The following is a 25,982-nucleotide window of genomic DNA, read 5'->3' on the forward strand; positions in this document are numbered from 1 at the left end:
GGACAGAGGTTAAACCTTTTGTAATGAGACCAGGAGTGGCTGCTGTGCTATCTTTTTCTTTTTTCTTTTACACTGCTCAGCTCTAGCTATTGTTGGTGTCAGGGATCAAATCTAGGATCTCTCTCATACGAGTGCTCTTATGCACAACTACTATGCTGTCTCCTCCACCTTGGAATCTGGGAATCTTTTCTCTCTCTCTCTCTCTCTTTTTTTTTTTCCTTCACCAGAGCACTTCTGTTCAATTCTGTCTTATTGATGATACTGGGGATTAACCCTGGACATCAGAGCCTCAGGAATGAAAGTTGTTTTGCATAGCCAATATGCTATCTTCCCACCCTTTTCTCTCCCCACCCCACTTTTTTTTTTTAATGAGTGAAATACCAAAGTACTAGCCTGCTCTTTATGATTGTTTGTTTTTCTTGTTTTTATGTGGTACCAGGGGTTGAGTCCAGGACTTCATGCATGCGAGGCATGTACCATGAGCTACCTCCTGAATCCATAACATCTTTTATTATTATTACTATTTTTTAAATGTTTGTTTTATTTATTTTAGATAGAGATGAGAAATTAAGGGGTGGGGAGGGGGCTGGGCAGTGACACAGCTGGTTGAATGCACACGTTATCATGTGCAAGAACCCATGTTCAAGCCCCCACCCCAAATTCCCTATCTGTAGGAGGGAAACTTGATAAGCATTGAAGCATATCTATAGGTGTCTATCTTTCTCTCTTCCTCTTTATCTTCCCCCCCTCTCAGTTTCTCTCTGTCCTATCAAACAAAATTAAAAAATAAAAAAGACACAAAATGGCTTTGGGGAGTGGTGGATTTGTAGTGCTGACCTTGAGCTCCAGCCATAACCCTGGTGGCAATTAAGAAAAATAAAAGGGGGGGGTGGTAGATAGGGAGAGAGAGAGAGCTGCAGCACAACTTCACTGCTTGTGAAGATGCCCCCTGCAGATTGGAACCAGGGGACTTAAACCTGAGTTTTTGTACATAGTAACCTATGTACTCAGCCAGCTGTGCTACCACCCAGCCCCCATCACATTTTTTTAAAAAACATTTATTCCCTTTTGTTGCCCTTGTTATTTTATTGTTGTAGTTATTATTGTTGCTGTTATTGGTGTCATCATTGTTGGATAGGACAGAGAGAAATGGAGAGAGGAGGGGAAGACAGAGGAGAAGAGAAAGATAGACACCTGCAGACCTGCTTCACCTCTTGTCAAGTGACTCCCCTGCAGGTGGGGAGCCAGGGTTCGAACAGAGATCCTTACTCCAGTCCTTAAGCTTTGCGCCACTTGCGCTTAACCCACTGCAGTACCACCCGACTCCCCATATATTCTTTTAATAGAAAGTTCTATAGATTTAAGTTCTCTAAAATTACATTATCATGAATAAATGCAATGGGACTGAAAATAAATTCACCAGGTACATTTGAGTTTTAGGAGTGTTTGATTTTCAGGTAATAAATGCTATTTCTTGGGAGTTGGGCGGTAGCGCAGTGGGTTAAGCACACTTGGTGCAAAGCACGAGGACCTAAGGATCCGGGTTCAAGCCCCCGGCTCCCCACCTGCAGGGGAGTCACTTCACAAGCGGTGAAGCAGGTCTGCAGGTTTCTTTCTCTCCCCCTCTCTGTCTTCCCCTCCTCTCTCCATTTCTGTCTGTCCTATCTAACAACAATGACATCAATAACAACAATAATAATAACTGCAACAATAAAAAACAACGTGGGCAACAAAAGGGGAAATAAATAAATAAATAAATAAATAAATGCTATTTCTCATCTCTTTCTCTCTGACTACAGAAAAAATGGATATACCAAATCCCCCAACGTCCAAATGTATCACTTATTGGAAAAGAAAAGTTAAATCTGAATATATGCGACTTCGACAACTTAAACGGCTGCAAGCAAACATGGGTGCAAAGGTAAAAATAAAATAACTCCTGAGTGAAAGGTTATACACTTTATCGAGCCAATGTGAAAAAGTTGGATTAATTTTTAAATTATTTTAAGTTTTTTCTTAAAATCCTAACCATTTCTTTCTTTCTTTCTTTCTTTCTTTCTTCCTTTTTAATATTTATTTATTGGATAAAGACAGCCAGAAATTGAGAGAGGAGGGGGAGGGAGAGAGACAGAGACACCTGCAGCTCTGCTTAACTGCTTGTGAAGCTTCCTCCCTGCAGGTGGGGACTGGAGGCTCGAACCTGGGTCCTTGTGTACTGTAATGTGTGCTCAACCAGGTGTACCACCAACCAGCCCCAATCCTAACCATTTCTTTTCTTGACTTTGCTAGGCTCTATATGTAGCAAATTTTGCAAAGGTTCAAGAAAAAACCAAGATACTCAACGAAGAATGGAAGAAACTTCGTGTTCAGCCTGTCCAGTTGATGAAGCCTGTGAGTGGGCATCCTTTTCTCAAAAAGGTACCTTTGGGTGTCTAAACTCAGCCTTATTCTCTCCCTTAGATATTGTGTGTGTGTGTGTGTATTTGTGACTTACCAAAAAAATGGAGGGGGGCAAAATGAATACAGTTATTATTTATTACTATTATTTTTTAAAGATTTTATTTATTTACTAATGAGAAAAATAGGAGGGAGAGAGAGAAAAAGAATCAGACATCACTCTGGTACATGTGCTGCCAGGGATTGAACTCAGGACCTCATGCTTGAGAGTCTAGTGTTTTAGCCACTGCGCCACCTCCCGGACCACGAATACTGTTACAATAGTCAGCTTTTAAAAACTAGAATGGTGAATCTGTAACTCAAAGAATAACTCTTTTATTTAATGTTCTTAATAAATGAGTTTACTGTTGAGTGCATCATGAAAAACAAAAGCCGTTTACTGGCCGCTTTCCTGGTCTTTGTGTTCAAACTCCATAATTGCTTTTCTGTGGAAAGAGCACGACCTTTTTTGTACCTTGTTTGGTTCCTCAGATTGGAAAAAAGTGTTCTGGTGACAGGAGCATATTGTTTGAAGGGATATCTCTGGTGGGGGCGATGGTTGAGCAGTAGTACATTTGATTGAGCATAAGCATCACCATGCACAGGGACCCAAGTTCAAGTCCTTGGTCCTCACTCGCAGGGGAAGCTTCATGATTGGTGAAGCAGGGCTTCAGGTGCTTCTCTTTCCCTTTCCTTCTACCCCTACCCTCTCAATTTCTCTCTCTCAAAAGAAAAAAGGGGGTAGTACTAGTCTTTTTAAAATTTATTTATTTATTTATTTATTTATTCCCTTTGGTTGCCCTTGTTTTGTTGTTGCAGTTATTATTTTTTATTTTTTTAATTTATTTACCCTTTTGTTGCCCTTATTTTTTTTTTATAGTTGTTATGGTTATTATTGTTGTTACTGATGTCGTTATCGGATAGGACAGAGAGAAATGGAGAGAGGAGGGGAAGACAGAGAGGAGGAGAGAAAGATAGACACCTGCAGACCTGCTTCACCGCCTGTGAAGTGACACCCCTGCAGTGGGGAGTCGGGGTTCAAACTGGGTCCTTGCACCAGTTCTTGCACCAGTTCTTGCGCTTCACGGCACGTGCGCTTAACCCACTACGCTACTGCCCGACTCCCTATTGTTGTAGTTATTATTGTGGCCGTATTGATGTCATCGTTGTTGGATAGGACAGAGAGAAATGGAGAGAGGAGTGGAAGACAGAAAGGTGGAGAGAAAGACACCTGCAAACCTGCTTCAACGCCTGTGAAGCGACTCCCCTGCATGTGGGGAGCCAGGGTTCGAACCAGGATCCTTACTCCGGTCCTTGACTCTGTGCCACGTGCGCTTAACCCGCTACCTCCTGACTCCCTGTGGGAGTGGTATTCTTGGTCTAGGATGATGAGTTAGAGCACTTGCCTCACATGCATGAGCCTCTAAACTCAATTTTCAACTTTGCATAAAATGATAGAGCAGTGCTCTGGTCTCTCTAACAATAAAAGAAAAACTTTGAAATTTACAAGGTACACCTTGTAAATTTTAACAGTTTTTTTCTTCTTTCTATATTTTAGTATACCACCAGGGTTGTCTCTGGGATTACATAACTCCACTGTTCTCAGTAGCCTTTTTTTTTTTTAAATTTTGTATGTATTTATGTATTAGGTAGAGATGCTAGAAATTGAGAGGGAAGGGTTGATAGAGATGGAGAGACACCTGTAGCCCTGCTTCACCACTCGCAAAGCTTTTCCCCTGAAGTGGGGACTGGGGCCACGAACCAGGGTCCTTGAGCATTGTAACATTTGCACTCAACTAGATCTACCACCACATGGTTCCAGTATCTTTTTTTTTTTTTTTTTTTTGCTTCCCGTGTTATCACTGGGGCTTGGTACCTACACTAAGAATCCACTGCTTCTGGTTGCCTTTTTTTTTTTTTCCTGTTTCACTGGATAGGACAGAGAAATGGAGAGAGGAGGGGGAGATAGAGAAGGGGAGAGAAAGATAGACACCTGCAGATCTGCTTCACCGCCTCTGGAGCGACTCCCCTGCAGGTGGGGAACTGGGGGGCTCGAACTGGGGTCTCACACTTTTTTTTAATTGATATTTATTTACTTTTTAAAAATTTCTTTATTGGGAGATTAATGTTTTACATTCAACAGTAAATACAGTAGTTTATACATGCATAACATTTCTCAGTTTTTCACATAACAATACACCCCCACTAGGTCCTCTGTCCTCCTTTCCTAGGACCGGTACTCTCCATCCACCCCACCCCAGAGTCTTTTACTTTGGTGCAATACACCATACTTGTTTTTGTTTTTTTTTGTAAATATTTATTTATTTATTCCCTTTTTGTTGCCTTAGTTGTTTTATTGTTGTAGTTATTATTGTTGTCTGTCTTCGTTGTTGGATAGGACAGAGAGAAATGGAGAGAGGAGGGGAAGACAGAGAGGGGGAGAGAAAGATAGACACCTGCAGACCTGCTTCACCATTTGTGAAGCGACTGCCCTGCAGGTGGGGAGCCGGGAGCTCTAACTGGGATCCTTATATTGGTCCTTGTGCTTTGTGCCACGTGCGCTTAACCCGCTGTGCTACCACCCAACTCCCTCTTTTTTTTTTTTTTTGTATATATTTTGTTTATTTTATTTTTGAGAGAGAGAGACATATATAACACAGAAACACCAGAGCACTGCTCAGCTCTGGCTCATGGTTTTGCGGGAGATTGACTTTGGAGCCTCAGGCATGAGAGTCTGTTTGCATAATCATTATGCTATCTCCCCCATCCAGGTGTCTATCTTTCTCTTCCCCTCTCTGTCTTCCCCTCCTCTCTCCATTTCTCTCTGTCCTATCCAACAATGATGACATCAATAATAATAATAACAATAATAAAACAAAGGGAATAAATATTTTTTTTAAAAAGAGCTTACAGTAAGAATTATGAATTGTTATTAAAACCAGATTAGTTGGGGGTTTGTTTTTTATGCTAATACAATGGTTAGCATCTATGGTAATATACTAAACCTCACTTTGCTTTGTACTCTTTAGTGGTATCTGGACATCTTTGTATTTTAGATACTGACAGGGCCAAATGGTCTTGAGCTGTCTGCTCTAAAGTTATAGTTGACTTAGATGTTTAACAAGTTACATATGCACATGTATTTTTAGAGCTCCTTGAACTGTTTAAGCCCGGTGTCAGAGTTTGATCATCTTACAAATCTGAGGCTACTTAGGCTAAATACTTAGGCTAAAACAAAAATTTGTACTTCGAGCTATGGGCTAGGCAGTTAGAGGACTTGAAGTATTACATCTGTTTCCCCTCTGACACATCATGTTAATAGTGATTTATAAGAATATAATTGGTGGGGCCAGGCAGTGGCGCACCTGGTTAAGTGCACACATTACAATGCGCAAGGATCTGGGTTCAAGCCCCTGGTCCCCACCTGTCAGGGGAAAGCTTCATGAGTGGTGAAGCAAGTCTGCAGGTGTCTCTCTGTCTCTCTCCTGCACTGTTTCCCCCTCCCCTCACAATTTCTCTCTGTCTCTATTCAAAATAAATAAATAAAGATTAAAAAAAGAATATAATTGGCATGTAATTTTGTAAACTAATATTAAATTACTAACAAATATATATATTAAATCACTAACAAATATATATATATATATATATATATATATATATACACACACACACACACACATACAGAGAGAGAGAGACTAGAATACCTCTCTGGCATACGCAGTGTCTGATGCCTTGTGGTCTGCCCACTGAACCACTTCCCTAGCTACAATTCGTGCATAAGATACTATCTTTTAAATATATAGATCATTTACTGAGGGTAATTTTTCTCTTCCAAAATAGTATTTTTAGTTTTATTTATTTTGAGCTGAGTACTGCTCAGCTCTGGCTTATGGTGGTGGTGCTAGGGATTGAACCTGGAACCTTGGAGTCTCAGGCACTAATGTCTTTTTGCATAACCACTATGCTGTCTCCCCAGCTTTTTTCCAAAACAGAATATAACTGTAATGTGTAAACTACTTGCTTCTCTTGATATTATAACCATCACCTTTGTAACCAAGTTGATGTCCACTGCCACTTGTCTTTTTTCCTTCCCCCCCCAGAGCACAGCTCATCTCTGGCTTATAGTGGTATGAGGGATTGAACCTGGGACTTTGGAGCCTAAGCCATGAGCATATCTTTGCATAACCATTATGCTGTCTCCCCTGTGCCCTCCACCCACCACTACTGCTTTTCAAAGCCAGGGTTTCATGCATGTGCAATTTCACTGTTCTTGAATTGAACTCTTTTCATTCAGATAGAGATACACAGGCTGGGGAGACGGCATACACAGACTGAGGAGACAACACAATGGCTATGCAAAAAAGACTTTCTTTTTTTTTTTCTTTTAAAGATTTTATTTATTTATGAGAAAGATAGGAGAAGAGAGAAAGAACCAGACATCACTCTGGCACATGTGCTGCCGGGGATCGAACTCTGGACCTCATACTTGAGAGTCCAAGTCTTTATTACTACACCACCCTCCGGATCATGCAAAAAAGACTTTCATGCCTAAGACTTAGATGTCCCAGGTTCAATCCCCAGCACCACCATATTGGTCTCTCTGTACCTTTCTCTCTGTATCTTTTTTTCATTAAATGAAATATTTTAGAGAGAGAGGGGAAAGAAAAAAAAAAAGAAATATTTGAGAGAGAGAAATACACCACAGCACTAGAGCTTCCTGTGGTGCCATGATGGTATTCCTATTTGGTGCTAAACCTTGAACGTAGACTGTATGCATGGTAAGCCAGTAACTACCTCTCCTGCCTTATGCCCACTGTCTTAATGTTTAAGAAACTGTCATCCTCATTTTGTAGGACTTTCGGGGCCCTGAAAGTTGCACATAGCCCAAGTTGACCAACAGTCTTAGATTGAAATAAACAGTTGTAGAGGACACAAAGGAGAATGAAAACCAGTTCTGCCTCTCACAGGTGGAGGATTCTTACTGCCGGTGGATTCTTTAGGCATGATTGTAACAAAATGCTCAGCTTACTAATTTATAAGAATTAAATGGCTATGGGGGTTATTTTGAAAGGAGACTTGAATGTGGGCTTGCCTTTCACACTGCATGTATCATTTATGTTTCAGTGCACCATAGAGAGTATTTTCCCAGGATTTGCAAGTCAACATATGTTAATGAGGTCCCTGAACACAGTCGCATTGGTTCCTATCATGTATTCCTGGTCCCCTCTCCAGCAGAACTTTATGGTATGTATTGAAAACATTGTGGGGGTTATCCAAACTGTAAGAACTTCTTATACAGGGAGTTGGGCCATAGCGCAGCGGGTTAAGCTCACGTGGCGCAAAGCACAAGGACCAGTATAAAGATCCCGGTTCAAACCCCCGGCTTCCCACTGCAGGGGGCTTGCTTCACAAGTGGTGAAGCTGGTCTGCAGGTGTCTTACTCTCCCCCTCTGTCTTCCCCTCCTCTCTCCATTTCTCTCTGTTCTACCAAACAATGACGACATTAATAACAACAATAGTAATTACAACAGTGACAACGAGGACATTAATAACAACAATAGTAACTACAACAATAATAAAAATAAGGGAAAAAGGAAAAAAGAAGAACTTCTTATATTGATATGTTGGCACTACTCAGTATATATTGATAGAGTGTATTTAACAAAGTTTGGACAGTAGGACAGACTTTCTGTATTTTATTTACTCTAAAATAATATATTACTTGTAACATGCTACTTGCTCTTCTGACTTGTTAGATTTTGTGCTTCTCTAAAGGATACTTTAGAGTTGATACTGTTTTTTGAATGATTGAGATCTGGCAAAACTCCAGTCTTCCTTTATTGTGTTGTCGCAGTTTGTCACCTCATGTGCAGTTAAGTACATTCTAGGGGGCCAGGAAATAACTTACTTAGTAGAGCACACACTTTAAAAAATATATTATTTGTTTATTTATTTATTTATTATTGGATAGAGACAGAAATTGAGAGGGGTGAGGGAGATAGGGAGAAAAAGAGACGCTTGCAGCCCTACTTCTCCTTTCATGAAGCTTTTCCCTCGCAGGTAGGGACCAGGGGCCTGAACCTGGGTCCTTGTGTACTGTAATGTGTGTGCTTAACCAGGTGGGCCACTTCCTGGTCCTGAACACACTCTACTATTTGTGAAGATGTGGGATTAGCCTCTGGCTAGCACATCGAATAGCACATCGAAACACCATGCAACACAGAGGCTTCGTGATCAATGGAGCAGTGTTGTGGTGCCTCTCCTCTCTCCCTATCTCTCATCCTCTACCTAAAGAAAAAGAAAATAAGTCTTCCTGGAGTAGTAGAATCTTAGAATATTTTTTTTTAAATATTTATTTTATTCCTTTTGTTGCTCTTGTTTTTTTTTATTGTTGTAGCTATTATTGATGTTGTTGGGTAGGACAAAAGAAATGGAGGGGAGAGGCAGAGGGGGAGAGAAAGAGAGCACCTGCAGACCTGCTTCACCACTTGTAAAGTGACTCCCCTGCAGGTGGGGAGCCAGGGGCTCAAACTGGGATCCTTATGCCGGTCCTTGCACTTTGCGCCACCTACGCTTAACCCGCTGTGCTACCCGACACCCAAATCTTTGTTGTTAGGACAGAGAGAAGTGGAGAGAGGAGGGAGACAGAGAGAGAAAGATAGACACCTGCAGACCTGCTTCACCTCTATTGAAGCAACTTCTCTGCAGTTGGGGAGCTGGGGGCTCGAACCAGGATCCTTACGCTGGTCCTTGTGCTTCACACCACCTGTGCTTAACCTGCTGCGCTACCACCCAAATCCCCAAATCTTAGGATCTTATAGATATGGATCCCCAGAGAAAACGCTAGCAGGGGACACTTGAAGCTCAAGTAAGTCGACAGTTTTTGCTAATGGAGCAATCCATTCTGAATCAGAGACTTGAGTAGTTTTATTTATGCTTGTGACTATAAGAAAGACTATTTGGTGGGGTGTAGAGGGGAGTGGTGACTTACCCAGTAGAGCATATACATCATGTGCAAGGACCAGGGTTCAAGCCTCCCTCCATCTACTTTCCCCTGTTCCCACCTGCATTTATGAATGGTGGAGCAGTGCAGAAGATATTTCTCCTTGTCTCTGTTTCTCCCTTTCTTTCTCTACCTCCTTCTCTCTCACACATCTGCCAAAAAAAGAAAAAACAGGAAACCTGGCAACCAGAACGGGTAGAGTTGTTATACAGTTCCATTGATAACCCTGGTGGCAAAAACAAAAAACAAACAAAAAATTGTGTTGGACCAGGTAGTGTAGTGGTAGCACACAGTACTTGTTTACAAGAGATTCCAGGATTGAATCTCGCTGTCAGTAGTCAGAACTGAATAGCTCTCCAGTAAAAAACAGACAACAACAACAAAAAAACTAAATAAAAAGAAAAGGAATAACTGTTCTCTACTGAACAACAGCAACAAAAAATAAAGCACATGAAAGCAATCTGAATGTGGCACCTGTAACCCCATTAGTCACCAGGATTAATCTGGCTGATCGGCTGCCTGTTTGGGCACCTCTTCTCCTCACCACTCCACGTACACGCCACGCACACCCCACGCACACCCCACGTACACTCCACGTACACTCCACGTACACCCCACGTACACCCCTCCTGAAGCAACCTTACCAAATAGGGGTGAGCCATCTCTCAGTCCAGGGCATACAGGTAGCTGTGTACCTGTTCAAACACCCGAACTATGGGGAAAAAAAAAAAAAAAGCAATTCATCAGTATTATGGATAATATGCTTCTCATTGGAAAATATCCTTGGCTTATACTGTAATTTATTCAGGTTCCCATTGAGTATGATCTGCTTCAGTTATAACATTTTTATGACTCTGAAAGGTTAGCCATAGTCTGTATCCTAGGCTATCTAAAACTGTGATGGTTGTTCAGTTTCTGTTCTAAATACTCAGGCTTTATTGCAGAATGGATATACCCTAGGTATAATTTATCTGCTGATCTTCTTAGGAAAATAATTAGAATTGAAAACTTTTGGGGTTGTTGTTTAGATAATATTTGTACCTATTTTACAGTGATGTTTATTGGAAAAAAGTGAGATAATAGATACTCAATTTAAAAATAAATGTGAGTGGGCAGTAGAGATAGCATAATGGTTCTCCAAAAGACTTTCATGCCTGAGGCTCTGAAGTCCCAGGTTCAATCCCCTGCACCACTATAAGCCAGAGCTGAGCCAGTGCTCTGGTCTTGCTCTGCATCTCTCTCTATATATATCTCATTAAAATAAAATATTTTTTAAAATTACACTTCCAAGTGTGCTATTAAAAAATGTGAGGGGCTGGGTGATGGCACACCTGGTTTAATGCATACATTACTATGCACAAAGACCCAAGTTCAAGCCCCTGCTCCCCACTTATAAGGGGGAAACTTCTCAAGCTGTTAAGCAGTATTGCAGGTATCTTCCTTTCTTCCTCTCAGTCTCCCCTCTCAACCTCTCTCTTTCTTGGCAGATAAAATGGTTTTAATTGAAAAAATAAAAAGTAAAATAAATGTACTTAGGTGGGGAAGATAGCATAATGGTTATACAAAGAGACTCTTATGCCTGAGGCCTCAAAGTCGAGGTTCAGTTCCCCACACCGTGATAAGCCAGAACTGAGCAGTGTTCTGGTAAATAAATAAATAAACAAATGTGCTATCAAATTCTAGATGTTGGTGGAAGTATCACTGTTATTTTCAAAATAAACATTTGCTAGTTAATACCCTAAAGTAGTTAAACTTATTTATTTTCCTCTAAGATTAGGGCAAGGTCCACATAAGATTTTGTTAGAGAAACAAAATGACCACTTTTGAAAATGTCAGAAACTCTTTGACCAGAAGCATTTTTAGGAGATTCAGGAAACAAAAAAGGTTTAACAGAAATTCCATTAAACAGAAAAGAGGTGAGGTAGACTCACATAATGAATCACATTTGGTTTCATTTCAGGTAGAAGATGAAACAGTGTTATGTAATATTCCCTACATGGGAGATGAGGTGAAAGAAGAAGACGAGACTTTCATTGAGGAGCTGATCAATAACTATGATGGAAAAGTCCACGGTGAAGAAGGTATTAGTGCTGGTCTCTTTGGGATATATAGATATAGATTGTCTATTTTACTATTTATTATATATATGTATATATATATATATATATATATATATATATACTCTGCTTTATTCGATAGGATAGAGAGAAATTGAGAGGGGAAGGGTAGAGAGAGATGAGACACCTGTAGACCTGCTTTGCTGCTTGTGAATCATCCCCACTACAGGTTGGAAGTGGGGGCTCAAACCCAGGTCCTTGCATGGGTCCTTGCACATTTTTACCAGAACATGGCTCCTCTCTGCTTTATAGTGATGTTGCTGATTCATCCTGGAACCTCTGGTGTTTCACCTATGGGATATATTTTGCATAACCATTATGCTATCTCTCCATTCCTAAAACTTTAAAAATAATTTTATTTTATTTATTTTTTAAAGTTTTTTTTTTTTTTTTTTTGCCTCCAGAGTTATGCTGGGGCTCAGTGCCTGCACCATGAATCCACTGCTCCTGGAGGCCATTTTTTTTTCCCCTTTTGTTGCCCTTGTGGTTATTATTGTTGTTGTTGATGTTGTTCATTGTTGGATAGGACAGAGAGAAATGGGAAGACGGGGGAAAGAAAGATAGACACCTGCAGACCAGCTTCACCGCCTGTGAAGCGACTCCCCTGCAGGTGGGGAACTGGGGACTCAAAGCTGGTCCTTGCACTTTGCACCACGTGTGCTTAACCCGCTGCACTACCGCCAGACCCCCTTTTTTAAAGATTTTTAAAAATATCTGTTTATTCCCTTTTGTTGCCCTTGTTTTATTGTTGTAGTTATTATTGTTATTATTGATATCGTTGTTGTTGGCTAGGACAGAGAGAAATGGAGGGGAGAGGGAGACAGAGAAGGGGAGAGAAAGACAGACACCTGCAGACCTGCTTCACTGCTTGTGAAGCGACCAGGGCCCCTGAAGGTGGGGAGCTGGGGCCTTGAACCGGGATCCTTACGGCAGTCCTTGTGCTTTGCACCACGTGCATTTAACCTGCTGCACTACCGCCCGGCTCCCTAAAAATAATTTTGTTCACTTATTATTGAGAAACAGGAAGAGAGAGAAAGAGAATCAGAACATCACTCTAGTTTATATGTTCCAGGGGATCAAACTTGTAACCTCATGCTTGAGAGTCCAACACTTTATCCATTGCACAGCTTTGGGATAAAACTTTTTTTTAATTTTTATTTATTTCCTTTTTGTTGTTTTATTATTGTTGTATTGTTGTTGTTATTGATGAGAGAAATGGAGAGAGGAGGGCAAGAAGAGAAATGGAGAGAGGAGGGCAAGACAGAGGGGGAGAGATAGACACCTGCAGACCTGATTCACAGCCTGTGAAGCAACTCCCCTTCAGGTAGGGAGCCAGGGGCTCGAACCGGGATCCTTCCACCGGTCCTGGCTCTTTGTGCCACGCGCACTTCTTCTTCTTCTTCTTCTTCTTCTTCTTCTTCTTCTTCTTCTTCTTCTTCTTCTTCTTCTAGCGTTTGCCCTTCTTCCCTAGCCAGTCAACAGCGTCAGGTTGAGCCTGATGTAAAGTTTCGAGACCTCCTTTGAATCTGGAGAGGTGGCAGTCGTTGACTATGTGGGTCATTGTCTGTAGCCGCAGGGGTAGTTCGGGTCGTCTCTGACTCCCCAGCGATGGAACATAGCGGCGCACCGGCCATGGCCTGTTCGATAGCAATTGAGGAGGGCCCAGTCATAACGTGCTAGGTCAAAGCCGGGTTGACGCTTAAATTAACCAACTGCGCTACCACCCAACTCCCTGGGATAAGACTTTTAGAATGCTTCTTCTTTGATACATTACCGTCTTATCTGCTACCTTGTTGGGTTTACACTGAAGAATATTTCAATATCATCATATGGCTGGAATTAAAAATACTTCAGTTAATTTTCAAAAGGAATCAGGACAGAAAAGGTGGTAATCAATGACTTGGAAAAAAAAAAGTTTAGAGTACAGATAAATTTAATCTCCAATGCTTTCTATGAATTTTTTTCTTTCGATAAATTTATCCCGGGCTATTTATGTTCTTCATTTCATTTTCTCTGAAAATGGAAATGAACATGACCTTTCTGTTTTACTTCTTTGATCCAAATACTCTGGATCTCCCAGAGGTTAATTGAATATACTGACTTTACTAAAAGCAAGTCCTTTAGGTTTGGCTGTAGTTCTAGAAAAGGTTGTCAGAGTGTAAGAAGTGAACAGCTGTGGCCTAGAGGTGGTGCTGTTGCCAGAGCTGTTGTAGTTTACAGCATGAGGTCTCATGTTCAGATACCTGGTGTACCGCATGTGCTAGAATTCTTTCTCTTCCCTCCCTCCCTTCATACTTCCCTCCTTCTATCTTCTTCTTTTTTTTAGAAGAGTTCCTTCTTTTTTAAAAAAAAAACATTTTCTATTATCTTTATTTATTTATTGCATAGAGACAGCCAGAAGTCGAGAGGAAGGGGGAGAGAGGGAAAGAGAGAGACACCTGCAGCACTGCTTCACCACTTGCAAAGCCTGCAGGTGGGGACTGGGGACTTGAAGCCAGGTCCTTGAGCATTGTAGCATGTGCGTTCAACCACGTGCACCACCACCTGGCCCCCTCCTTCTATCTTCTTAATAAATAAATCCTTAGAAGAAGAAGTTGGAAGATGTTGACTCTCCATTGATTTGCAGACAGACAGCATCAACTATTAAAGCTCATTATTTATCCAGAGTGCCCTCTAGTGTTCAAAGACTTACTTTTGAATTGTAGTATAACTCTATACAGTGATGTTAGAGGGGAAAATGCTGTCTGTTGATTTGAAGAAGTTGCTGTTGGGGGGGTCACGTGGTGATACACCTGGGTAAGCGTACACATTATAGTGTGCAAGGTTCAAGGTTCAAGCCCCTGCATGGGAAAGCTTCACAAGTGGTGAAGCAGGAATGCAGGTATCTGTCTCTTCTATTTCCCCCTCCCCTCTCAATTTCTCTCTGTCTCTATCCAATAATAAATAAGTAAGTTTTATATGTATATATATTTGCCTCCAGGGTTATCTCTAGGGCTCAGTGCCTACACTACAAATCCACTGCTTCTGGAGGCTATTTTTTCCTTTTTGTTGCCCTTGTTTATCATTGCTATGCTTATTATTGTTGTTGTTAGTATTATTGTTGTTATTGCTGTCAGATAGGACAGAGAAATCAAGAGAGGAGGGGGAAGACAGAGAGGAGGAGAGATAGACAACTGCAGACCTGCTTTACCTCTTGTGAAGTGACCCCCTTGCAGGTGTGGAGCCGGGGACTCAAACTGGGATTCTTTTGCCAATCCTTGTACTTCGTGTCATGTGCACTTAACCCACTGCACCACTGCCCAGTGCTCCATAAATGATATATTTTTAAATACTGCTATTAGTGGTCTGGGATTTGGCATTGTACTCTCAGGCATGATGCCGTTAGTTTGGTCAATAGCATTGCGTGTGTCAGTGATGTTATCATTCTCTCTTTCCCTCTTACTCATTAAAAAGTAAATGGATCAAAAAAATTAATAAATAAATAATAATCACTACTGATTCATCAGTCACAGTATTCCCCTGCTAATTTCTCTAAACTAAGAACATCTTCATTTTATTATTCTTTCTTCATCACATTTATATTGTTTTTATACTTTTGTGAGACTTGGAGTCATAAATACAGTGGGACCTATGACTAAGGAAGAAAAATATTCAAGTAAGATTAAAGCCTACTACTGGATGTCCTGCTCTCACCAGGTAATCTGTTACAGTTGTAGGAGTCAATCATTATTGCAATTCACTGGTTGTCCATATAAAAATTTATATGTTATCTGCTTTTTTTTTTTTTTTGCCTCCAGGTTTGTTGCTGGGGCTCAGTGCCTGCACTACAAATCCACTGCTCCTGGAGCCTATTTTTCCCATTTTGTTGCCCTTGTTGTTGTGCTTGTTGTAGTTGTTATTGTTATCATAGCTGTTGTTGTTGTTGGATAGGACAGAGAGAAATGGAGAGAGGAGGGGAAGACAGAGAGGAGGAGAGAAAGATAGATATCTGCAGACCTGCCTCACTGCTTGCGAAGCGACCTCCTTCAGGTGGGGAGCCAGGGGCTCAAACCAGGATCCTTATGCCGTCCCTTGCGCTTTGCACCACGTGCGCTCAACCTGCTGTGCTACCGCCTGACTCCCTTATATATGTTATCTGCACGAATCTCAAGAGTGAGTACAAGAAAACCTTTCTAGGGGGCATTGGGAGGTAGCGCAGTGGGTTAAGTGTACATAGTGCAAAGCGCAAGGACCAGCATAAGGGTCCTGGTTCAAGCTCCTGGCTCCCTACCTGCAGGGGAGTCGCTTTGCAGGTGGTGAAGCAGGTCTGCAGGTGTCTCTCTTTCTCTCCCCCTCTCTGTCTTTCTCCTCTCTCCATTTCTCTCTGTCCTATCCAACAACAATAGCAATGACAACAATAATAATGACAACAACAAAGTTAACAACAAGGGCAACAAAATGGGAAAAATGGCCTCCAGGAGCAGTGGATTTGTAGTACAGGCACCAAGCCCCAGCAATAACCCTGGAGGCAAAAAAAAAAAAAAAAAAAAAAGAAGAAAGAAAGAAAAGAGAAAATCTTTCTAGGAAAGTTAATGAAGTGACCACTGCTCTCGTCCATCTAATCTTTGTTTCAGAAATGATCCCTGGATCTGTCCTGATTAGTGATGCTGTCTTTCTGGAGTTGGTAGATGCCCTGAATCAGTACTCAGATGAGGAGGAGGAAGGACACAATGACACCTCAGATGGAAAGCAAGATGACAGTAAAGAAGACCTGCCAGTAACAAGAAAAAGGAAACGACTTATTGAAGGCAAATAGCACTACTTCCTTATTCTACTTTGAAAGTGACCGAGAAGGAAGAAAGAGAAAACAAAAAGACTGATTTAATTATTTTTGGTAGAGACTGAGAGAAAAGGGGGAGAGAGGAAGGGAGGGAGAGAGAGAGAGAGAGACTGCAGGTGGGGGGACCAGGGTCTTGAACCCAGGTCCTTGCACATGGTAAGATGTACATTCTAGGGCCAGGTGGTGGCGCATCTGGTTGAGAGCACATGTTACAGTATGCAAGGAACCAGGTTTGAGCTCCTGGTCCCCACCTGCAGGGGGAAAGCTTCACAAGTAGTGAAGCAGTGCTGCTGGTGTCTCTCTGTCTCTGTCCCTCTCTGTCACCCCTTACCTCTCAAGTTCTGACTGTCTCTATCCAACAAGTAAAGATAAAAAAAAAAAAAATTATTAAAAAAAAAAGAATCTTAGGGCGGTGGGTAGATAGCATAATGGTTATGCAAACAGACTCTCATGCCTGAGGCTCCAGAGTCCCAGGTTCAATCCCTCGCACCACCATCAGCCAGAGCTGAATAGTGCTCTGGTTAAAAAAAAAAAAAAAAAAAAGATGTACACTCTACCAGATATACCACTACCTGACCTCCAATAAAAAGGTTTATTACTTATTAAAGACTATTGGTGCTTTTCACTGATTTACTTAATAGTTTAAATAAACATTAATAGTTAATCAGTGACATAGCTGAAGAAGAAAGTAGAACTTGTAGAATAATCCTTGTTCGTTTATAATTATAAAATTAATATGTTTGGAAATCATGGGAGTCGGGCTGTAGCGCAGCAGGTTAAGCTCAGATGGCGCAAAGCACAAGGACCGGCATAAGGATCCCGGTTCGAACCCCGACTCCCCACCTACAGGGGAGTCGCTTCACAGGCGGTGAAGCAGGTCTGCAGCTGTCTATCTTTCTCTCTCCCTCTCTGTCTTCTCCTCTTCTCTCAACTTCTCTCTGTCATATCCAACAACAATAACAATCACAACAACAATAAACAACAATGGCAACAAAGGGGCAAAAATGGCCTCCAGGAGCAGTGGATTCCTGGTGCAGGCACCCAGCCCCAGCAGTAACCCTGGAGGCAAAAAGAAAAAAGAAAGGAAACAAGCTCATCATTAGAGCACAGTACTGACATGCCTGAGACCACAGAAACTCCAGGTTCAATCCACAGTACCACCACATGTCAGAACTGAGGAGTATTCTGTTCCCTTATAAAAATAAATACATCTGGGGGCCAGTAGCACAGCAGGATAAGCGCACATGGCACAAAACTCAAGGACCAGCATAAGAATCCCGGTTTGAACCCCCAGCTCCCCACCTGCAGGGGTGTCACTTCACAAGCGGTGAAGCAGGTCTGCAGGTGTTTGTCTTTCTCTCTGTCTTCCCCTCCTCTCTCAATTTCTCTCTGTCCTGTACAACAACAGCAATAGCAACAACAAAGGCAACAAAATAGGAAAAATGGCTTTCAGGAGCAGTGGATTCATAGTGCAGGCACCGAGCCCCAGCAATAACCCTGGTGGCATAAATACATAAATAAATAAATATATATATATATATATATATATATATCTTAAAAAAATATTTACGGGAGTTGGGCCGTAGCGCAGCGGTTAAGCGCATATGGCGCAAAGCCAAGGACTGGAGTAAGGATCCTGGTTTGAGAGCCCGGCTCCCCACTTGCAAAGGAGTCGCTTCACAAGCGGTGAAGTGGATCTTCAGGTGTCTTTCTCTCCCCCTCTCTGTCTTCCCCTCCTCTCTCTATTTCTCTCTGTCCTATCCAACAATGACTACAACAATAAATTTTAAAAAAAGTTATTTACTGGGAGTTGGACGGTAGTGCAGCAGGTTAGGTGCAGGTGGCGCAAAGCGCAAGGACCGGCACAAGGATCCCAGTTCGAGCCCTGGCTCCCCACCTGCAGAGACCCTGATTGCTTCACAAGTGGTGAAACACGTCTGCAGGTGTCTATCTTCCTCTCCTCCTTTCTGCCACCCCCTCCCCTCTCCATTTATCTCTGTCCTATCCAACAACGACATCAATAATAACTACAACAGTAGAACAACCAGGGCAACAAAAAGGAATAAATAAATATTTTTTTAAAATATATTTACTAGGGCTAAGGAGACCGCATAATGTTTATGCAAAAGACTTGCATACCTGAGGCTTCAAGATCCCAGGTTCAATCCCCAGCACCACCATAAGTCAGAACTGTGTAATACTCTGGTCAAAAAAAAAAAAAAATTCTTATAGAGAGGTTTTTTTTTTAATAGTTTTATTTATTTATTCCCTTTTGTTGTCCTTGTTGTTTTATTGTTGTTATCGTTGGATAAGACAGATAGAAATGGAGAGAAAAGGGGAAGACAGAGAGGGGGAGAGAAAGATAGATACCTCAGATCTGCTTTACCGCCTGTGAAGAGACTCCCTTGCAGGTTTTAAAAAACATTTATTTATGAGGACCAGGTGGTTGCCCACTGGGTTAAGCACACCTAATGTGAAGTGCAAAGATCTGGCAAGGATCCCGTTTTGAGGCCCCAACTCCCCACCTGCAGGGAGGTTGTTTTGCAGGTGGTGAATCAGGCCTGCAGGTGTCTGTCTTTCTCTCCTCCTCTCTGTCTTGCCCTCCTCTTTCAATTTCTCTCTGTTCTATCCAACAACAACAGTAGCAGCAACAACAATAACAGAAACAACAATGGAAAAAAGCTGGCTGCCAGGAGCACCAGATATTCATGGTATAGTCACCAAGCCCCAGCAATCACACTGGTGGTAAAAAAAAAAAAAAAAACATTTATATTATAGAGACAGAAATAGAGAAAGAAGGAGGAGATAGACACAGCTAGAAACCTGCAGAAACTGCTTCACCACTTGTAAAGCTTCCCTCTTGCAGGTGAGGACTGGGGGCTTGAATCTGGGTCTTTGTACATTATAACATATGTGCTCGACCAGAAGTGCCACCACCTGATCGCAAAAATATTTCTTTATAAATGTTAAATATGGGAGTTGGGCAGTAGTGCAGCGGGTTAAGCCCACATGGTGCAAAGTGCAGGGACCAGCGTAAGGATTCCGGTTTGAGCCCCCGACTCTCCACCTGCAGGGGAGTCGCTTCATAGGAGGTGAAGCAGGTCTACAGGTGTCTATTTTTCTCTCCCCTTCTCTGTCTTCCCCTCCTCTCTCCATTCTCTCTGTCCTATCCAACAACAACTACAACAAGGGCAACAAAAGGGAATAAATAAAAAAAGATTTTAAAAAATGTTTAAAAAATAAATAAATGTTAAATATACACGGAAAACTAAAGTAATGTTAAATGTCAACTATATTTCATTTTTTAAGTACATAAACCAATCACATGTTACATATGTTATGTGAGATTGGAGTAATTGGAATCATGCCATTCTGGCACATGTAGTGATGCTGGGGATTTGAACTCAGGACACCCATACTTTTAAAGTCCAGTGCTTTAACTACTGGGCCACTTCTGATGCTGTGTATATCCCTTCCTAAAAATAAATCAATTTATTTATTTTTTTAATATTTATTTATTTATTCCCTTTTTTTTGCCCTTTTTATTTTTATTGTTGTTGTTATTGATGTTGTTGTTGATTAGGACAGAGAGAAATGGAAAGAGGAGGGGAAGACAGAGAGGGGGAGAGAAAGATAGACACCTGCAGACCTGCTTCACCGCCTGTGAAGCGACTCCCCTGCAGGTGGGGAGCTGGGGCCTCGAACTGGGATCCTTACTCCATTCCTTGGCTTTGCACCATTTGCGCTTAACCCACTGCACTACCGCCCAACTCCCAATTTATTTATTTTTAAGATTTATTTGTTAAGAGGAAGAGAGAGAGAACCAGAGCATCACTGTGGTATATGCAGAGCTGAGGACTGAAATCAAGACTTCAGGGTTAAGGGTCCAACACCATATCCACTGTGCCACCTCCTGGCTGTATCCTTTTTAATTTATGTGTATACCATGAACATTTTTCATGTTGTTAATAGTTGACTTGATGTTTAATTATACTTTATTTTATGATTCCACATCTCCAAGGACATAATGTCTGTCTCTTTCTGTAACAATTATATCAGTTTTATTATTCAGCATCACAATTATGATAGGACTCTCTTTTAAAATATTTATTTATTTATTTATTCACTTTTGTTGCCCTTGTTTCATTGTAATTATTGTTGTTGTTACTGATGTCATTGTTGTTGGATAGGACAGAGAGAAATGGAGAGAGGAGGGGAAGACAGAGAGGGTCAGAGAAAGACAGACACCTGCAGACCTGCTTCACCACCTGTGAAGCGACTCCCCTGCAGGTGGGGAGCCAGGGGCTCAAACCGAGATCCTTTCACCAGTCCTTGCGCTTCACACCATGTGCGCTTAACCTGCTGTGCTACCGCCCGACGCCCAGGACTCTTTTATATTCAGTTATCTCCATGAAAATTCCTTTTTTTTTCACCTCTGGGTTCTGTCTTGGACTGTGTATTTTGTTACTGACATGTAAAGGACTCCAGTAGCCTATTGGATAAGTTAAGGCAGCTTGTACCTTCTTGATGTATTCCTAAAGAACAGTTAAGTAACAAAGTATCTCTAACCAAAATGGTGCAGTAAAAGGAAGAATGGTCCAACAACTCTGCTTGAGAGTCTTGTTTTGTTTGGATTTTTCTCCTTTCCAATTCAGGCAACAAAAAGAGTTCCAAGAAACAGTTCCCAAATGACATGATCTTCAGTGCAATTGCCTCAATGTTCCCTGAGAATGGTGTACCAGATGATATGAAGGAAAGGTAGGGAAATCTTCCTTGCTCAGACCATGTAGAGTGCTGGGACAAAGCTTTTGTTCAGGCCTTTATCTTTTTTCTTTTCTTTCTTCCTTCCTACCTTCCTACCTTCCTTCCTTCCTTCCTTTCTCTCTTTCTCTCTTTCTTTCTTTTTTTTCTTAAGAAAGTTAAGATTGTCTGCTCTTAGGAGTATTACTTGCCTACTTGCTCACCTCTAAATGGCCATTCTCATGTTAAGGGTCATCGTGTGCTGACTTTTGGGTAAGTCTGGGCAGAGAACTTTTAAGGTTCTGATACTTTTCTGGAGCGTTACTCCAGCACTGTGTTTCTCAAATCTTTCCTTTCTTTAGTTGCAGTCACATGAGGGCCGAGCATAACTGCAATGGTATATGCACTTAGTTAGGTACTGTTCTGTCAATAAGACCCACAAAAGCCACTCATCCTCCCTTGGTGGACTGTATCTGAATGACTTTCGGTGTTCACTTTGTATTTTATTTTATTTTTTTTATAAAATCCTTTTTTAAAAATTAAAAAAAAAAACCTACATATTTGTTATTGGATAGAGAGAAATTGAGAGGGGAATGGGAGCTTGAGAGGGAAAGAGACAGAGAGACACCTGCAGCCCTGCTACACCACTTGTGAAGCTTCCCCCCTGCAGGTGGGGACCAGGGCCTTGAACCTGGGTCCTTTGGAAATGTAATATGTGCCCTTAACCAGGTACACCACCACCTAGCCCCTTCACTTCATATTTTCTTGCTGGAAACATTCCTTTAGAAAGAACTTTCTTCTCTTTTTTCTTAAATAGGTATCGAGAGCTAACAGAGATGTCAGACCCCAATGCACTGCCCCCTCAGTGCACACCCAACATTGATGGTCCCAACGCCAAGTCTGTGCAGAGGGAGCAGTCTCTGCATTCCTTCCATACACTTTTTTGTCGGCGCTGCTTTAAATACGACTGCTTCCTTCACCGTGAGTGAGGCTGCTCTGAAATGCTCTTTTCATTCCCTTCCTCAGCCACCATTACCTTCTTTTATTTTAGTTTATCAAAAAGGGCTCCCAGTTGTAGATCTGAGGATGATTTTACAAAACCCAACTCTGTTCTCTCTTGTTAGCATTCTTTGCTTGGGCAGGATGCATCAACAACAACAACATAATTGTTCCTCAGTACTTCCTAGCTCTGAAAGGGTTGTGTTAGTGTCAGAAATGATTACATTTCGTGCCCCTTGATGATAGCTATTCATATCTGAATTATCCTACGTTAACTCCCCGATTTAATTTTGTTTTTCCCCATCCTGTCAAGTGGATGAAGCATTGAGAACAAAGCAGTTTTGTGTTTTCCAGCTTTTCATGCCACCCCTAATGTATATAAACGCAAGAACAAAGAAATCAAGATTGAACCAGAACCATGTGGCACAGACTGCTTCCTTTTGCTGGTATGTTAATACAGTGTTCTGCCATAGTCAACTTTGTTTAATATTGAGCTGGAAATGGCCTTTAAGTTTTCAGTCCCTGGGAACACAAACCAAATGAACCAGCACCAAGCACTCAAGAGGTCAGAAAGCACAAATAAAACATGGTTTCTGTCCTAATACAGTTCCTAGATACTGAGGTTGTGAGGCTATAAACTTAGTCTGATGGAGTGAGATTTGAAGAGCATGAAAGACTTTCTTGTTCTAAATATCATCTACTCAGATTTCAGAGTCGACAACTGCTACCATTTGTGTGTCCTGAATTTTCTTTGCTCTCTTCTTATGAATATAGAGGGACTAACACATGAAGATACTGGTATTTTATTGGGAGGCAGTCAGCCCAGTGGACCCTCTGCTGATGGATGAATCATCTGTGGCAGCATAAACTCCCCAGCATTCTTGTGGGGAGAGTAATAGTCTGAAGAGAATATGTCATTTGGACTTGCCAAAGACAAATTTTATTTTTACATAATAAAGAATAGAATACTTTGATAAAATTCCTCCCACCAATTAAAATTAGATTATGTAGCCAAGTGCCTTTGGGATCATCTTCAGTGATATAATAAAAAGATGATTGAAAGTCTGTTGGAAAATGGGCCCTACTAGCAAAAAAAAACTTTTTTAAAAATTACATTTATTTATTTATTGGGTAGAGATAACCAGAAATTGAGAGGAAGGGGTAAATAGAGAGGGAGAGAGACTGAGAGACACCTACAGCCCTGCTTCACCACTTGTGAAGTTTTCCCCCTGCAGGTGAGGACCAGAGGCTTGAACCTGGGTCCTTGTGCACTGTAACGTGTGTTCAACAGGTATGCCACCACCATGCCCCCCCCCAAAAAAATATTATCTATTATTTCCCTACTGGTATGTACCTGGTATGTGCCAGGTACTGTGCTGATCCTTAATATGTTCCAAGAATTCATGTGGGCATTTTCAGGATATGGATATATATATATATATTTTTTTTTTTTCTGTTTTATTTATTTTTCAGTTATTTATTTATTTTCAGATAGAAGCAGAGAGAAAGAGAGAGAATGAAAGAAACTACAACATGAAGCTTCCTTTAATGCTGTGGTGACTGGGCTTGAACACAGGTCTCAGACACAGCAATGCAGCACACTTTCCAAGTGAGCTATAATATTTTGATGACCCTTTTCTTTTTTTAAAGAGTTATGTATTATTGGTGGGGGGGGGGCAGACCAGCACTCTGGCATATGTCCTGGCACATACCAGTGATCAAAATTAGAACCTTATGCTCAAGAGTTGAATCTTTATCTACTCCACCAACTCCTGGGCCACTCTTCTGTTGTTTTCTTACAGTTTAGTACATTGAAGCCTGGCTGAGCACACATACACTTTACAAGGACCCTGGTTCAAGTCCCTGATCCCCACTTGTAGGGTGAAGTTTTCATGCACAATGAAGCAGTGCTACAGGTGTCTGTCTCCTTCTCTTTCTCCCCATCCACTCTCAATGTCTCTCTGTCTGTATCCAAAATAAATAAACATTTTTTTTAAAGTATATCTCAAGGGAGCTGGCCGGTGGCACACTGGGTTTAGTGCACATAGTACAAAGCACAGGGACCTGCACAAGGATCCTGGTTCAAGCTCCCGGCTGCCCACCTGTGGGGGGAAGGTGTCCCTTCACAAGTGGTGAAGCATGTTTGCAGGTGTCTATATTTCTCTCCCCAACTCTATCCCCCCTCCTCTCTCAATTTCTGTCTGTCCTATCCAATTATCCAATTTAAAAAAAAAAAAAGGAAAAATGGCCTCTAGGAGCAGTGGATTCATAGCACCGAGTCCAGCAATAAACCTGGAGGCAAAAAAGAAAAAAAAATAGGGAGAATAGTTCAGCAGCATTATATTTGAATATGTACTTGTTTTAAGAGTTTGAGATACACTTTTTTTTGCCTCCAGGGTTATTGCTGGGGTTCGGTGCTATGAATCCACTGCTCCTGAAGGCTATTTTTTTCCTTTTGTTGCCCTGGTTGTTTATCATTGATATTATTGTTGTTATTGCTGTCATTGTTGGATAGGGCAGAGAGAAATCAAGAGAGGAGGCAAAGATGGGGAGAGAAAGATAGACACCTGCAGACCTGTTTCACTGCCCGTGAAGTGACTCTCCTGCAGGTGGGGGGCTGGGGGCTCACCGGAATCCTTATGCTGGTCCTTGTGCTTTGCCATGTGCGCTTAAACTGCTGTGCCACCGCCCAGCCCCCATCCCTAATTATTTTTTTCTTTTCAGGGTTATTGCTGAGCCTCAGTGCCTGTACTACAATTCCACTGCTCCTGGAGGCTGTTCTTTCCCTTTTGTTGCTCTTGTTATTGTTGTTATTGCTGGCATTGTTGTTGGATAGGATAGAGAGAAATTGATAGAGGAGGGAAAGACAGAGAGAGGGAGAGAAAGATAGACACCTGCAGACCTGCTTCGCGGCGACCCCTCTGCAGGTGGGTAGCCTGGGGCTCGACTGGAATCCTTACCCTGGTCCTTGCACTTTGCACATGTGTGCTTGACCCACTGCAGTACCGCCTGGCCCCCCTCCCTAATTTTTTTAAAGTCTTTTTTTAATTTTTTATTTTATTTTTTTTATTATTTTATTTATTCCCTTTTGTTGCCCTTGTTGTTTTATTGTTGTAGTTATTATTGTTGTTGTCGTCGTTGTTGGATAGGACAGAGAGAAATGGAGAGAGGAGGGGAAGACAGAGAAGGGGAGAGAAAGACAGACACCTGCAGACCTGCTTCACCGCCTGTGAAGCGACTTCCTTGCAGGTGGGGAGCCGGGGTTCGAACCGGGATCCTTACGCCGGTCCTTGTGCTTTGCGCCACCTGCGCTTAACCCGCTGCGCTACAGCCCGACTCCCCACCCCCTCCCTAATTTTTAAAGAGCATTTTAAGATGTGTAATTTTGTTGAAAAATATCTTCCTCTTGAATTTAATATCTCATTAATAAAACTTTTTTTTTTTTAAGCCCTTTAAGATTATCTGATCGGGAGTCGGGAGGTAGCGCAGCGGGTTAAGCGCAGGTGGCGCAAAGCACAAGGACCGGCATAAGGATCCCGGTTCGAACCCTGGCTCCCCACCTGCAGGGGAGTCACTTCACAGGCGGTGAAGCAGGTCTGCAGGTGTCTATCTTTCTCTCCTCCTCTCTGTCTTCCCCTCCTCTCTCCATTTCTCTCTGTCCTATCCAACAACGACGACAACAACAATAATAACTACAACAATAAAACAACAAGGGCAACAAAAGGGAATAAATAAATAAAATAAATATTTATTTAAAAAAAGATTATCTGATCATACATATTTTATCATTACATATTTTTCAGTCTCCTTTAATCTCAAATAATCATAAAATGTTTTCCTTTTCTTTTTGAGATGTCTACACTGA

The 25,982-nt window shown here is 41.6% G+C and overlaps 1 protein-coding gene across 1 annotated transcript in view; it reads left to right on the top strand.

Annotated features, from left to right (window-relative positions):
- The window catches only part of EZH1 (enhancer of zeste 1 polycomb repressive complex 2 subunit), a 45,021-nt gene that overhangs the window by 688 nt on the left and 18,351 nt on the right, over positions 1-25,982 (top strand). The window contains exons 2-9 of the mRNA XM_060203456.1: positions 1,800-1,921; positions 2,290-2,418; positions 7,564-7,683; positions 11,403-11,523; positions 16,173-16,346; positions 21,034-21,136; positions 21,936-22,099; positions 22,472-22,563. Coding sequence (XP_060059439.1) covers positions 1,805-1,921; positions 2,290-2,418; positions 7,564-7,683; positions 11,403-11,523; positions 16,173-16,346; positions 21,034-21,136; positions 21,936-22,099; positions 22,472-22,563 — 1,020 coding nt within the window. The 5' untranslated portion in view covers positions 1,800-1,804. The remainder of the gene's footprint in view (positions 1-1,799; positions 1,922-2,289; positions 2,419-7,563; positions 7,684-11,402; positions 11,524-16,172; positions 16,347-21,033; positions 21,137-21,935; positions 22,100-22,471; positions 22,564-25,982) is intronic.

This window comes from Erinaceus europaeus, chromosome 12 (assembly GCF_950295315.1).
Source record: "Erinaceus europaeus chromosome 12, mEriEur2.1, whole genome shotgun sequence".
Classification (NCBI taxonomy): Eukaryota; Metazoa; Chordata; class Mammalia; order Eulipotyphla; family Erinaceidae; genus Erinaceus; species Erinaceus europaeus.